General features: G+C 44.8%; 1 protein-coding gene across 3 annotated transcripts in view; it reads left to right on the forward strand.

Moving 5' to 3' along the window:
• Positions 1-14,090, forward strand: part of PAX2 (paired box 2) — a 77,767-nt gene extending 63,677 nt beyond the window's left edge. Inside the window, exons 8-10 of one of the 3 annotated variants that reach the window (XM_042817772.1) lie at positions 6,753-6,854; positions 12,621-12,707; positions 13,969-14,090. In XM_042817772.1, coding sequence (XP_042673706.1) covers positions 6,753-6,854; positions 12,621-12,707; positions 13,969-14,090 — 311 coding nt within the window. Of the gene's footprint in view, positions 1-6,752; positions 6,855-12,620; positions 12,708-13,949 lie in introns of all 3 variants that reach the window. The other 2 variants (XM_042817773.1, XM_042817771.1) reach the window with 2 other exon arrangements.
• Positions 14,091-15,237: the final 1,147 nt, after the last annotated feature.

Raw genomic sequence — 15,237 nt, forward strand, 5'->3', positions numbered from 1 at the left:
CAATCAGTTGATGCCATCGGTACTGACACAGTTTGAAGCTATAACTCACTGCTGGGGCAATTATTCCAGCAGAGCAGGGGTGGGGTTATATCAGAGACAGAATCCAGGTGCTTTCAGTCAGTGAAGAGTTGGACAACAGAAGGGTAAAATTCATAAGTGCCATCCACCAGTAACACTGCATGGGATATAAACTATGTCCACACAGTTGCAGAGTGGAAACTGAAAGACAGACATACAAATAGACATGTAAAAGTCTGAGGTGTGGTTGTGCAAACATTTGCTGTCTCACCTTGCCCTCCTCTACTCTCTGCTTTTCTTAGAGAGCAGTGCTCAGCAGCACTATGTCCCAGTTCTCTTTGCCATCTTGCTCTTGACTTCTTTATCCCCCTGCACTAAGTGGTGCTGCGTCTGCAAGGTGTGAGGAATTTTTCTTCATAAGCCTTGATGTGCTCAAGAGAAGGCTGGGCTCATCTCTGCAGTGAGCCTGACAGGGGCTTTAATAGCCTCAGAGCACCGGGACAAATAGCTTCTGGTCCCTTAACCCTGCACAGCTTTGCAAGGCAAGGCCTGGCACTGTTGTTCCCATCGTGAGGGCTTTAGGCAGCCTTTCAGGCTGAAATCCTCTCTGTGGTGGCTGGGCAGAGCGGAAATCCAGGGGCTGGATCAGATTGTCCTAATGCTACAGCAGCTTAAGCGGTCTGTTTTACCAGAGATTATGGTTTCACTTACACAGAGCGCCTGAAAAATGCCACGGTTTAGGAAGGATTATAGCTGAAAGTTCCATGCTTTAAAAGAGAAATAAAGCAGGGGAGGGACTAGGAAACCCAACGTGCCCAGGGGCTGTGCAAACAGGATTAACCTCTGCCCACAGCACCTCTTGCTTCTGCCCACCCACATTTCCCGCGTCCATCTTCTCCCCAACAGCTCCCTACACTTGACGTCTCCTGCACAGCGCAGAGAGCAGCAAGGAGACTGGAGAATGCTCAGAACTGAGGTTTCCCCTGTTTATTTTGCTAGATCTGTACACTCTCTTGCCATCTGACAGGAGAGCCAGAAGAGAAACAGCTTTGGGGGTTCTCCATCTACTGACTGGGCACTGGCTTACAAAGACTCACTTGCAGGACTGTAGGACAGTATCCAGTAGTAAAAAGCAGTGCCTGGAAGCTGATGTGCTGCTCACTCTGGTTACACTAATTAACTGTGTAATAATCACCACAGACTCCAGCTTCTGTTCATCACATCCCTAAGAAAAGTTTCTTGCCCGACAGAACTTCCAATGGCAAAAAGGGAGAAGAAACAACAGTCCCCACTGAGCATACCAGAGGCTTCCAATACATAATCTAAACAAATGGGAACTGCATATCTTTTGGCCATAACTGATCCTTACTAGTCAAATGACCCATGACCATATGTCTTTGCTGCAAAGGAGTCTCACAGCTCATGGATCCTTGCCGGCCATCTAGGTTAGAGGCACTTGGAGGAGAACACAGATGGAAAATTATCATTTTTGCTAGGTAACAAACCTTTGGAAACAAACGCCTCAGGATAAACAGTATTCACAGACAGAAACTGCCCAGCCCTTAATTGTTTAGGTGAGCACTGCAGCCTCACAATAACATGCCTGGAGTCAGTTAAAGCCGGTTCTACTTTAATGAGGCCAGATTTATCATCTAATTATATGTCTCTTTTGTATTTCTGTATAAATCAAAACCACCACAACTAACTTACATACCATTAGCAAGACTTGCCATTATGGCAGAGAGATGGCTTTTATTAATTGGCTTTGGGTAGTTGGTTTGAGAGATGATTTGGACCATGTGCGAGCATGTCATCCATGCTTCTCTTTCAGGTGTTTAAGTACAGGACTCCATTGCTGCTGACCCAACAGTGCAGCACCATGCTTTAGGTCACAGAGTTCTACAGTTCCCAGACCTGCTTCTGGGAGCTCAGTTAGGAGCAACTTAGAGCTGTATCTATTGTGCTTGTGCAAATCTGCACATCAGAAATGGAGTGCAAATAGCAGTGAAAATGAGACCTTGTATAAGTTTCCCACATTTTATCTCCTCAATTCTATCTGTTCATCAGCCTATCTGTCTAGAAACACTATGCTCTAGGAACTACTAGAGGCAGTACTGAGTGCGTGCCACTGTAAAAAAGATCAATTGATTATTTATCTATTTATTTACCTATTTAATGGCACAGCTCAGTTTTTCATTTTAACCACTGCAAACTTCAGCTGCTCCTCTTTTGTCAAAGCTTTTAAGGAGCTTGACTTGACAAGCTTTGGCCATTACATCGAGCATCCTCTTTAACAGATGCTCATAACCATGCCGCTCTCCTGGGGAAGATAACCTTGGGTTTGAAGAGACAAAGGGGTATAATTCCCTGGGCCAAACTGTGTGAGCATAGCATCGTCATGTGAGCAAGAGAAAGCAGCAGGAAAGGGAGCATAGAAGCTTCAGAGCATTCTTCTCCTTCCCAACCCTATGCTTCTTCCTGTCCTCCCTCTCCCGCATGTTCACTCCCACACTCCCCTGCATCCCATTCCTCCCATCTGCCACCGCACTCCATTTTCTCGTACCCTGCTGCCCTGCAGAGGCATCACTGCAGTCAGAGCCTAGCCCCCGGGTGCATTTACTGCTGTTGTCTCAGCACTGGCTCCTCTGATCTACTCCTAACCTTTTTTATTTTTATTTTTGTTTTTAAATTAGTTTCCCTGTAGATTTTAACCACTTCATTTTCATTTACCCATTTTGTTCTTCCTCTCCTCCCTTCCCACCCTCCTCTTCCTCCCCCTGTTCCCTTTGTCTGTCTGTGTCCATCCCTTACCCTACCACAGAAAACCTCTCCTCTCCCCTCAGTATAAAGCAAGAGCCTCATGGAGCCTCTCTCACCCCTTTCACCCCCACCACGCCGGTCGGCTCTGGGCAGGCTGAGCTTCAGCCCTTCCACATGACCCTTTCAGACGATGCGTCCACGCCTTGCTACAGTGCCTTCCTTCATCATGGTGCCCACTTTGGGCAGTCCAGCAGCCAGCCTCTGATAGCAGGTAACCGGCCTTGGCCACGAACTCAGCGGGGGTGCTGCAGGCAAGGGGGTCAGTTTCACCTGATGGGGAGACCAGTAAATGCTGCAAGCTCTTTGAGTGCAAGTGGGAAGCAGAGCAATGGTGTTCTGGTTCTGTGTATGCAGCATGCGTTCTCAGCTCCATGGAGAGTCACAGGGAGATTTCATGCCTGTCCTTCATTTTTGCAGAATAAAATGGGAAAAAAAGCTGTAAAAGCATAGAAGGTGTCCCACCTGGATGGGCTTGGGGCTTAGTAGGGAAATATTTGTACAGCAAAATCCTGCATTGTCTCCATAACAAGAATGCCCCTGTGTACAGTGGGCACAGCAAGGCTTCTGTGCACTAGCCTAAGGTAGATGATTGAAGCTTGACTAAGTTAGCCAGCCCTGAGACTGCCGGATGGTTGTTCAGCATGGCTTGTGAAAGCTACCAAGTGAGAGCAGTATGTAGTCAGTAGGTGAGCAGCACCCCAGCTACACCATGAGCTGCACTGAGGCAGCTGCTTCACTGGCACCTCACGTGATAGACCAGGCAGTCAAGACAAAGGGCATGGTCTTTATGCCATGACCAGAAAGGGTTGGTTAGAGACTCTGAAGCCTTACAGTCAAGTGAATGCAGACCTGTGGTGGTGGCCTTCAAGGGAAGGACAGAAGTAGGTGGCAAAAATGGAGCACTTAGGAGCAGCAGGCTGGAGGGGAGAAAGGAGAGCGGAGTTTAAGGTAGGTACAGGGGAAGTTCCTGTGTGAGGTGACTGAATTGTCATTGCTGCAGAAGCTCAGAGGTGGCTGGAATGAAATAGTGGCAATCTTTTTAGGTGACGACTGAGAGTGTTGTCACTCCACTGCCAAAGAACATAATTTGGGCAAGTTCTTCAGAGTGCAGACACAGTTCCACAGTGCTCAAGAAACATATCTTACCTTTGCCTCTTTCATGTTTCTATCATTTTTTTCTCTTTTGACCTAACATCCTGCCTTTGTCTTCTTAGATGACATTTGTGTTTCCAAACCTCCCTGTAGGACAGTAGCAAGCAACTACAGAAAAGAAATTTGTGTTCATAACACTGTCCAAATCTTACTGCAGCCAAAAAGAGCCCCTAAGCTCCAGGCATTCCTTTAAGCCAGGGCTTATACCGACAGATTCTCTCCAACAATGTGGTTCAGTGGGGATGCTGTCATATATGACCACTTTCTAAGCTAGAAGGCACTGTTTTTCAGGAGAGGAACTTGCTTTAGGACATTTGTGGAGAATTAGACTTGGAAGAAAATGTTCACAAGCTCAAAGAAAGGCAGGGTGACAAAGATGAGAAGAGCCTCAGAAGGCCCTAGGAGAAGCGTGACTAGAACTGGAAGCATGCTATAAAGCAGGACAAATGCTGGTTTTGCCATAGCCCTCCAGTGCAAGAATTTAATAATCTTGTTTACCTGGTAGTAACAAGAGGAGGCAGTGGAAGGGGGTTGCTTCTATGTAGCAATACTTAAGAGTCCCTCTGCAGGATCTTACTCACATTAGTGATACTGTACTTGCTTGTTATCTACAAGATTGGGATTTTGACAGATGATCACTTCCCAGCAAATCTTCCACACTGCATTTTGAAAATCAGCCTCTGTAAGCTCACATCTGAATAAAAACACAGGGGCATATGCGTGCAGATCAGGTAGCAGAGTGAGTGTGTACGTATTCCCACTTGAATGGAAGTGTCAAAGTGAATTAATTATGCCTGTTACTACATAATGTTCTCTCTAACTTTTCAGTGACACTGTTTTCTCACTCATCACCTGCCGTTACATCTCAGACTAGTGAATATAGAAAACCAAAAATACATGAATTTGAAGCACAAAAATTTCTTCCCTTAAAAGAATGTGAGAAAAAAAGAACTACATCTAGTAGGCATTAGTCATACAGCTTAATGTGCATCTGCACATCACTAAAGCAACGCCGGTGGTTGAGAAGAGTAGAAGAGTGTAGGATATAAATCCTCAAAGCCATATATATTTATTTTTATCAATACTGGGGAGCGGCTGGAAAGCGGCTCGGTCTCTGCCTAGCAGTTCTGTGGCCATTATCTCAAAGTGAGCTGGGAACGTCAGCTGTGGCTCAGGAATCTCTTGAGGGAGAAAGAACTTACTTTTCTTTTTTCTTGAGCAAATCAGCTCAGCAGCCTTTAGTCAAGATCTACAAAAGCAATGACACTGCTTTAGCCCACCTAATTCTGGAGAAATTTCCTCCCCCGGGGGTCATTCTCCATGTTGATTTTCCATGTTTTCGCTCTGCCATGTAACTGTTACTTATTTCTGACACCCCTGACAACATCCATGCTTGTTCCAGGGCCTGCTTATCAGTTACTGTTCTGCCTTAGTCAAGCTAAAGCAATTCTTATTCTTCCCATCACACATCACAGCACAACTCCAGTGATTCCACTGGTGTCAGGGGGACTTCCTTAAACTGTCACACTTCCAAAGGCAAATCAGACTCCAGCTCTCTAAGTATAAGTATCCCTTCAGAAAGGAGCAACAATTGGCACAAACTTCTTGGTGAGCTACAGCTCACCTAAGGAACATAAGGAACACGAAAGGCTTTGGATGGCAGAACAGGCTGAGATCTCAGTAGACAGCGCTGGATGTTGAGCTGTAAATCTCCCAGCAGCTGCAGGGGAAAGATTATCTTCATTCATTTAGCCTTTCTTTTTTTTTTTTTTTTTTTGGTTTGGTTTGGTTTGGTTTTGGCTTGAAACTCCCAGCAGCTTTTGAGATGATTTCAGTTCATTTAAATGCAATAAGCACTAACAGCAAAATGCCCTTCTGGCTGGCCCATTTTCTGGCTAACCAGTCCAAATGAGGAAATGCCTCTGGCATCAACCAAGAAGCCTCCAGCTGCACTTCCTATGAGATGAAAAATAAACTACCATCATCCACTTGGCCCACACGCCTTTCTACATCATTGGTGGAGACAAGATACCAAGACTTGGAGAACTACTAACAAAAACTTGGATCTGTGATAAAATGAAGTGAGACTGAAATTAATTTGCACAATTCCATTCTTATATATCACACCAGCACCTGGAAGGTGTCCAGCAAGCACTGATCTCACGATAGGCACTGTGCAAATGTACTGGGAATGTGCCCTTGCACCAAAGAGTTTGCAGCATAAAAAGAAGCACAGACAGGTGAAGTGACTTGCCTAAAAGTATCAGCAGGTGAACAGCAAGAAGTGGGAACAGAGACAGATGCAGAAAACACTTGGATCACTTTCTAGTGCCTTACACATCGACCATGCCCTTAGGCAACATCACCACATTTTTGGAATGGCATCGACTGCTTATAGAAGGGACCTCAGCTAGTCTGGCCATTAGTGTACTGCCATTCTTTGTGAAGCTTAGGGCCGTTTTGATTTAGCTAAAACAGATCCAACATTTCTAATGGGCTAAAAAAAAATTGACAGTGTAAACAAATTCTTTTGAGCCTCACAGTGCAAAGTTTTAACATTCATCCTTATAACCTGAGACCAAAAGTGCCACAGTCTTTCCCCAAAATTTTCAGAGGAAGGTCAGCATCTATGTGCCGCAGGCCACACAGCTCTTGCCCAACAGACTGCTAGTCAAATGGTGGTGGGGTAAAAAGCGATATCAAATCAATATTGGATGATCCTATCCCTTCTGATCCCCTGTTCCGATTCTTTCCTTTTTCAGGTCGTGATATGGCAAGCACCACCTTGCCTGGCTACCCACCCCATGTTCCCCCAACTGGACAAGGCAGCTACCCAACCTCAACTCTGGCAGGAATGGTTCCTGGTAAGTCCAGAATTCAATAATGGTGCACGTGTGTTTGAACAGTATACCAGCAGCGTAACAGCTTTCACAGTTGGCTTTGTTATTGCTTTGCTGCCACTGAAGTCTATTCTTTTCACAAAGAATATGTCAGGTGCCTATAACCAAAGTAGCTCACCACCCATTTTGCATTGTATGTCTGTCCCCTGGTAACTGATTCACTGCTGCTATGGGCAACTAGCTATCTATAACCTGTACCAATTAATTGGTAATTAATTAACCTTAGTATTCATTAACTAATGTAATTATTTTTCAATGATCCGTGCAGGTTATTATGTACTGCTCGGGATATTCAGCTGTTCACTAACTTAGGGTAACAACTTACGTCTATCTAAAGGCAGGCCTTCAAACTGCAAACCATCAACGGTAATTTAAATTTTTGGAGACCTACTGTCCACAGCCTGGACTAGCTAAGAGCTCAGCAATGATTAACAGCATTTCAGGAGAAACTAACTATTCACTTTCAACAGCCAACAACTTACCCACTCTCCGTTTATATGACAACGCCTCCAGCTCAAGAAAGTATCTACCTAATCCTACACTGCAAGGCAAACTGTTCCTTTGCCACTCAAATCCTTGGAAGAAACACATTCTTTTGGCAAATGTCTTGAGTAATACTGCCCAGGGTATGGGGAGCTCAGGGGATCATTTACCCTTGAAAAATGGAGAAGGTTATTCCCACAGTCTCTACTCCCCAGTTCTCAGATGACAGCTAGCCCAAGCAGATAAATGAAGAGGCAAGGATTTTCATTTCTCAGCCGCAGTAGCTCAGGACTTCATCTGCCACTGATTTCTGCTTATGGGAGCTGCAATAGCTAATGAGCGGGTAGAAACTGTTCTGCAACCTCTGCTACCAGAGGAATGACTCAGACAGCAACTGCGAAGTGCAGCAGCAGAAAGTTGATAAAAGAAAGCTTTTAGATCATTGCAAAATGATTTCCACAGTTTGTGAGTCTAGTCTAACCCTCATCCAAACCTTGAAACAGCCAACTAAACAAGCACATGCTGCAGAGCACAGTTAATCAGTGAAAATATCACCAATAGGGGATGTTTGTAGGTCAGCCTTAACACCTTTAAACAACCAATCACTGCTTATATATCACAAAGTACAGTTAATACTATGGTCACATTCCACAGCTAGCAAGATGCCCACTACTGCATACGATCCCAAGACATATAAAAAAAACTCTTGGACTATGCTGCGACTACCGGATCAGGCAAAGATAGCAAATGGGTACCGTCTGTAACCTGCCTTCAGTCCCTCAGTATAGATGCCTGCTGAATTGTTGGGGTGCTGCAGTGTTTGCAAAACCCAGGGCATCCCCTTCTACAGTTTTTCAGAGAGATGGTTTCAACTCCACTTGGCTCCAGAATCAGAGGAGCACTATGATGATATAAATCAATTTTAAAAAGCACTCTGTAACAGTAATCAGATTCAGTTTACAACATACATGTCAGTTATAGTTCATAGGTCATGCCATACAGAAGTGATTGGTAGCACTAAAACAGATGACTCTTTGAATACTTATTTCTAAACCACAGGCTCTTCTCAACTTTTAATACACAAGATCTCATGTTCAGTGTCTGCTATGTAATTTTAACACCCTCAATATAGGGGTGATACTGACTCCTAAACTGGGACAAAGATTTTGAGACTGCTAATCACAGGGATCATTTATCCAAGAACAGGAGATTTGTTGCAGAGGCTAATTAGCGTAAGACAAGAGTGACTCCAAAAACACACAGATACTGAAATTAAAAAACCCAAAAAACTAGGAATAGAATGATGAAGGAGAAAGTTGAGTTACGTATACTCCAAAGAGATTATCATCCATGTCTAACAGACATCTTTACACTAAAACTGATGCCCAGATTCAGTCATGGAAGGTCTTCCTGTGGCCTGCTTGGGCATCCTGCATTAGTTACTGCATCTTTCTACATAGCACCGAGTCCTGGCTGTGCTGGTCAGGCCCCGCTGGGCAGCCCCAGCTTGGCAGCCCTTCTGTTCCTGTCTTCTTATGTGACGGAAGCCAACAAGCTGGAGATGAAGTGGCTTCCTGGGGAGGAACATAAGATCAGCTCTAATGGGTCACGCCGCAGGACTCTCCAGCCAGTGCTCTCTATCAGAGGCCAAAAGTGAATCTTGGGAAGAGTGCAAGAGTAAAGCAAGCCAGTATCAGCACTTTCTGGAAAGATCTCTCTGCCTCCAATGAGTTGCAGCTCATGCACTTTCTAAGGCAGTTAGTATCTTCCTGTTTAATACTAAACACTCTGGACAAAATGCCCTTCCATAATCTCAAGCAGTGCCTCCTGAACCAATATAAGCCTTTAATGTCTGTAGCAGCCTATGGCAAAAAGTTCTGTAGCTTAACTGAGTGTTGTGTGAAAACTACCTCCCTTATTTGTTCTGAACACACCACCCGCTAGGCTCACTTCATGCCTCATAGTTTCTGTATTAGAAGTCTGAACGTACCAAGATTTAAATACAGATACCAAGAAATACTGTTAGTAAAGGTTCCCAGAGTGCAGACTGCACAGAATATGGGCCTCATGAGATCGATCCGCTGTGCTTGCTGCTAAGCGTCCATGCTGCAAAGGGAAAACAAAGCAGCACCTCACCAGTGGTTTGCTATGTGCCTGTGGGCCAAAAGGACCAGGAGCCCGTGCTTTGGGTGTGCCAGAAATACAGAGCAAGGTGACAGGAAAACCAGCATCATTGTCCAGCTATAAGCGGACGTGAGAAAGAAGCTCTATTTTCCCTAAATAAAGGCTCTAAGCTAAAAGCAGAACCTGGATAGAAAGCAAAATTTCCAACTCATTCAAAATTCTGATTTTTTTGACATTTGTTTTCATCTTGCATTGGAATGAGGAGTCAGAATCTTGAAATTGTTCAATTTGCAAACATCAGGATGAAACATTTCAATAATGACAACATGTTCTAGATGTCAGGACATATTAAAATAATAGAAGAGATGAAAGGAAATTAAATGAGATGAGAAAAGCAGAATGAAACAAAACAAGAAAGTTGAAACATAATCCTTTGTTTTAATTTGCAATCATTTCTGAACTTTTCCTTCCAAAACTCCCCTGAGTTGACAAGCTCATGCAAAACATTTCCATTTCGATGAGACAGCATTTTCCAGCGGAAAGCAGTTACTGAAAAGACTGACCAGTGCCAACCATAGCTTTCTGTTCTACCCATGACAGCCCTTCACTGGAGTTCTCCTCACGTGGTCTAGAGAAGAGCTTGTCTCCATTAGCTGTACATCCATGCAACACGGTCAGTCATGCATGCCAGTATCTTGGAGGTCAACCCACATGATGTGGCAAAATACACGTCCTGCATTTGCAGTTGCCCACAGTTTCAGGTTATTGGATGGACATGGATGGAAACAAGCAGTCCCTGCATGCATACCTGAAAAAGCAGTGTTAGTCACTCAGAGAAGGATGAAATCCGTGCATCTGAGAAGTGCTTCCTGCAAAGGTAACAGAGCACTCTGATCCCCGGCTCACTTCTTCCACTTTCCCAGAAAGGCCATCAAGATTCTGCAAACAGTTTTGGTGAAGTGAGCATTCTCTGAAAGGAACTGCAGTTTTCATAGAGCAGCGCAGAGCCTGCAGAGGGCTGGTGATGGCAACGGCAGGGAGTCGTTAAACAGAATCCAATGTTGATGAGGAAATTACACTTGTTTCATTAGTGATCAGGGGAGGCGATAGCTCAGTTCCTCTTGGTCACAGTTGAGCTCAAAAGCTCATTATCCTGCTGCATGCATGCTTTCACTCCTCGTCAATAAACACTGTTTCCAGTGGCTGCCCTCTCTCCTCCCTGGTTCTCCATAGCCAGGGCTCTTTCTCCTCTACTTAACCCGGGCTTTAGGAATTGCTATAAACAGTTTAGGATGACAACTGGGAAGAAAGTGAGACAGAAGCCCTGAAACATCAGAACTTCTCGATGTAGAGAGGTTAACTCTTTGTGAGGCATTTCAAAGCAGTAATTCCCGTCTGCGTTGGTTTTTTTGCTTCCTGGGGGGTCGAATTCATCCAACTATACCCCACAGGTCATTAGTGGGAGAGGTAAACCTGGACTGCGCGTTGCTTTTTGCCTTTGTGTCCTACTCCAGGGCATCTTAGTCATCACAATGGGCTTCACCTATTCCTTCCCAGCTACCCATTGGGATTTTCAGTGCAGAACGTTTCTAGATATGGAAACATGCTGAATTATTGTCACTAAAACAACGTTTAAGGTCTGTCATATGAAATACATTTGTATGCTGAAACTAAAAACTACTGTAAAGGACCTTTGGATGGTAATTGGCTTTGAAACACACATGCTGCTTTGGTTATTGTTCTGAGCACCTTTAAAGGACCCAGCCAGACAGATTCTCCTCGAGTTTAAATCACTGCAAATACACCAGCTTCAACAGACTTCACTTCTGCCATGTGAGAATACAGGTTTTTGCTTTAACTCTCCTGTGAAGGGAGATTTGCAGAGATTACAGTGTAATTAATTGACATTTCTTCAGTAATTGCAACACAGGCATCCAGCGCATCTTGCACTGCCTCCTTTTCCTATTCCATGGCACCTAGCAGGGACCCCAGCTGCTCTCCCAACACTTCTTTGTTCTCCACACACCCTTTGGAGCAGACCAGAAGCTATGTCATGCTGTTCACTCATTGCCTTTTGAGCACATAATGCCTTTCAGATGTCACCCATTGCGCATTGGTACTGCATCAAATTGAGTCAGATAATGACTTTTTTTGCTTTAAGTTTTGCGAGATGTATTTACTTTGAAAGCAATACCATACCTACTCAGTTCCCAAACATAATTCCCATAGCCCTGCACAGACATCTATAAAACAATACAATGTTTAAGATGACAACATTCAAATCTTGGTTCAGAGTCTTATTAGATCACAAAGTTCACAACTGGTGTGCTTTGGGCCTTATTTGCCAAATGTGAAGAGAGATCCATAGCCCAGCTCGTCTTCCAGACTCAAGACAGCACCTAACGTAACAACCATTGGAAATTTCTTTTCCGGAACTGGAATACAGAAAGTTTTCTCTGTAACTCACTGATTAATCATAAGTGTGGGCTTCTGAATCACTTTTATGACTAACATCATCAAAGAACAAGAAAGAAAGAGTGATTCATATGTTTTCTATTTTGTTTTCTATTTAATCCTACCCTGCTCTCAGCACAGCACCAATAACAAGCTCAAACAATATGCTTCTGTACCCTCAGTAGCCCAAAGACAAAACTTAGCCATACATACTGACAGCAACAGCACTGCTGGCTCTGAGGAGTTTAGTTGCGTACCTTAAAGCTCCCGTGCCATTTCTTGACACTGATTCTATTTAAAAGAAAGCTGATAGACATAGAAAAAGCTTGCATATCCAATCATACTACAACCTGAGAATCAGAAATCAGAAGGCAAAGAAAAATAAACCAGTTTGTTTATTATTTGTACTTTTGAAATATATTGTTTTAAACTAATTTCTTCATTCCAAGGTCAATCTCTTGATGTTTAATTGTACAGATAAGCAGCACTGCACACAGAGTGCACAAAACCTATGGTGAGCTGAAGGGCACAGCCCCAGCTGAGCAAGGAAGCGACATACACTAGTTTTCCTGATGGCATATGGATTCAACACGAGCATGGGCTAGATGAAGCAGCAAACATACATCTACTTCCTTCGCCGTATTTCACAACTTCCTTGATTTCTTGCAGGGAGCGAGTTCTCAGGGAACCCCTACAGCCACCCTCAGTACACAACCTACAATGAGGCCTGGCGGTTCAGCAACCCTGCATTACTAAGTGAGTACCTCTTTGCCACCGCACCCCCAGCTTCGCGCTCCTTCTGTTTGTCTCTTTGTTTTCTTTTCTCTGTTTGTTTGTTTCTGGAAAGAGCTTTCAAGTCTTTGACCAGACGAAGGGCCTTTTTCCTCACTCTCCAGTCCAGATGAGTATATAGATCTCATGCATCCGTTCTGAAGCCAATTCTTCCATGAGATCGTTCAGAATTCCAGCTCAGCTCTGTCTTCTCGGGCTGCATCCACAGTTTAACCCAGACCAGATCAGAAGCTAAATTCAAGTTCCGCTACTCTCTCCGGCTGCAATTAGCATCTATTCAAGGTCCAATCAAAAACCCAGACGAGCTTTTACTCCTCTCCCAAACTAACCCCAGAGGCTTTTTCTGGAGACCTGGAATTCCAGTGGGAGTTCTTATAAGACCGAGTAGAACACTGCCTAGAATGGGAGATAGCCTTCAGCACCGCATCTTTAATGGCCAGTAGAGTTTCCTTGCAGGAATATATCTATCTGTAGAGACTCTAATACGACCAGAAAAAGTCAGGTTTTTTCTGCAGAGGGGAAAAAATTTCTCATCATATCTTCTAACACAACAACTCTTTGCAAGAAAACAGGAAGATATTTATTATACGTAAAATAAATCAGCTGTGATTATTAACTACGTTTTTACGGAGGTTTAACAACTGGATAATAGATGCACATTTTACTCCAGTGCCGTTAAACCTCAGTAAATGCAATCTTAATAATCGATCACTATTTAACATGCATTCAATAACTGTCTAGAGGGCTTCTCATCTGACGAAAATCCCAAGTATTAAACAAAGTAATTTTGTTCCCTTTCCTCTCTTGCCTTTAAAACCGGCCCACCATACCTTAGCAGACACACTCAGCATGTGCTGAGCACCTCCCTGGTGCCCCCAGCACAAGCGTGGGGTATTTCTATTCAGTGCTTGATGCTTCCTTCTCAGCAGTGATGGCCAGCAGGGCCAAGAGCACCTTCCCACAGAGGGTCTTCACACCCAGGGGCCTTGTAACCTCTCTTCTCTGCAGCATGGCATTGGCCAGCCACCACTGACTGACACAGCCAAGTCCCCAGTGTTCGTTCTTTTGCTCCCTTTCCTTTTCCTCGTTTCCTTTTCTTTTGTTTTTAGTTCTCCTTTGTTTTTTTTCTTTGTTTTATTTTTTATTTATTTTTTTTTACTGTTTGTCCTTTCAACCAGTCCATTCTTCTCCTGTGTTAACTTTCAGGTTCCCCTTATTATTATAGTGCCACATCCCGGGGCTCCGCACCTCCCACTGCTGCCGCTGCCTATGACCGCCACTAGCTACCATGGAAACCACATGAAACTGCAGGGTGACAGCTTAGGCCTCCATATTGTACCTGTCTGACCCATCCCTCCGCCCCTGGGAAGGTGAAGAGAGCCTCGCCGTGCCCCCCCGCATCACCTCCCTCTCCACCGCTCCGAGCGCTCGCCATACCAGACTGAGAACCCCGTTCTCCCCGCATCCCCCCGCACCCTGAGGCACCTCAGGAGCCCTCAACAGCACCTCGGCACAGCTCGACCTCCTGCGCTCCCAAGACTTGAGGGGAACTGGCAGCCATTGCCTTGCGGGACCCCATTCTCCGGGGAGCGGTATGGGCAGGGGGAAGCAGGGAGACAGCTGCTCACTAAACACTGATCCCCAAAGATACGCTCCTCTGTGGTGAACTCTTCAGAATGCGTAACCGGTGACCGTCGCCCTGTTTCCCAGGACAGAAGGAACAGCCTGGCTAGAGCAGAGACGGTGGCACTAAGCCCTGCCTACCTGGCAAACGCGAGAAGGACCAAGTGACTTTCTGTTACTCCCCACGCACCTCATCCCACCCCCCGGCATGGCTCCTGGCGCTGGCTGCGCCCTGCGCGGTGCCCTCGAGGCCAGAGCTGGGCAGAACCTCACTCACACCCACAACTTCTGTGACACACAATCAGCTCAGACAGGAGGATGGAGCAACAATTACAAACCGACCGACGAAATGAAGAAATATATAAATAGATATATAAATATAACTGTGTTTTTATGCTTTGTCATGAAGGTCTGTAAAAAGGAAAAAAAAAAAAAAAAAAAAAAAAGAACAAATCCCCAATTTTCTAAAAAACCCAAGCAAACAAAAACAACAACAACAAAAACAGAATAATAATTAAAAAACCCTACAAAAATAAAACTTCAAGTCTCACCCCTCCCCGCCACCCGAATGGCAGACCAGTTCCTCTGACGCTTGACGCTCCTCTTTCACTCTCGGGTTTTGTTTCCTTTCTGTTTTGCACTACAATGGGATGGTGGTATTGGAGAGGATTGGATGCCAGCTCCACCCCTGTCGCCTCCTCCTCCTCCCCTTTCCCAAATCCCGTCTCTGGGGAGCCGTGTGGACAAGTCACATCTGACAAAGTTACCAAACACATCAGTCGACAAAAAGCTCTCTGAGTCAACAAATGTTTTCCATGTCACTGGTTGGCAAACAAAGAAAACAAGCCCAGCTGCACTCTAACTGCGCTTT

This window comes from Centrocercus urophasianus, unplaced genomic scaffold (assembly GCF_019232065.1).
Source record: "Centrocercus urophasianus isolate 14NV4802_14NV808 unplaced genomic scaffold, USGS_Curo_1.0 seq_17, whole genome shotgun sequence".
Classification (NCBI taxonomy): Eukaryota; Metazoa; Chordata; class Aves; order Galliformes; family Phasianidae; genus Centrocercus; species Centrocercus urophasianus.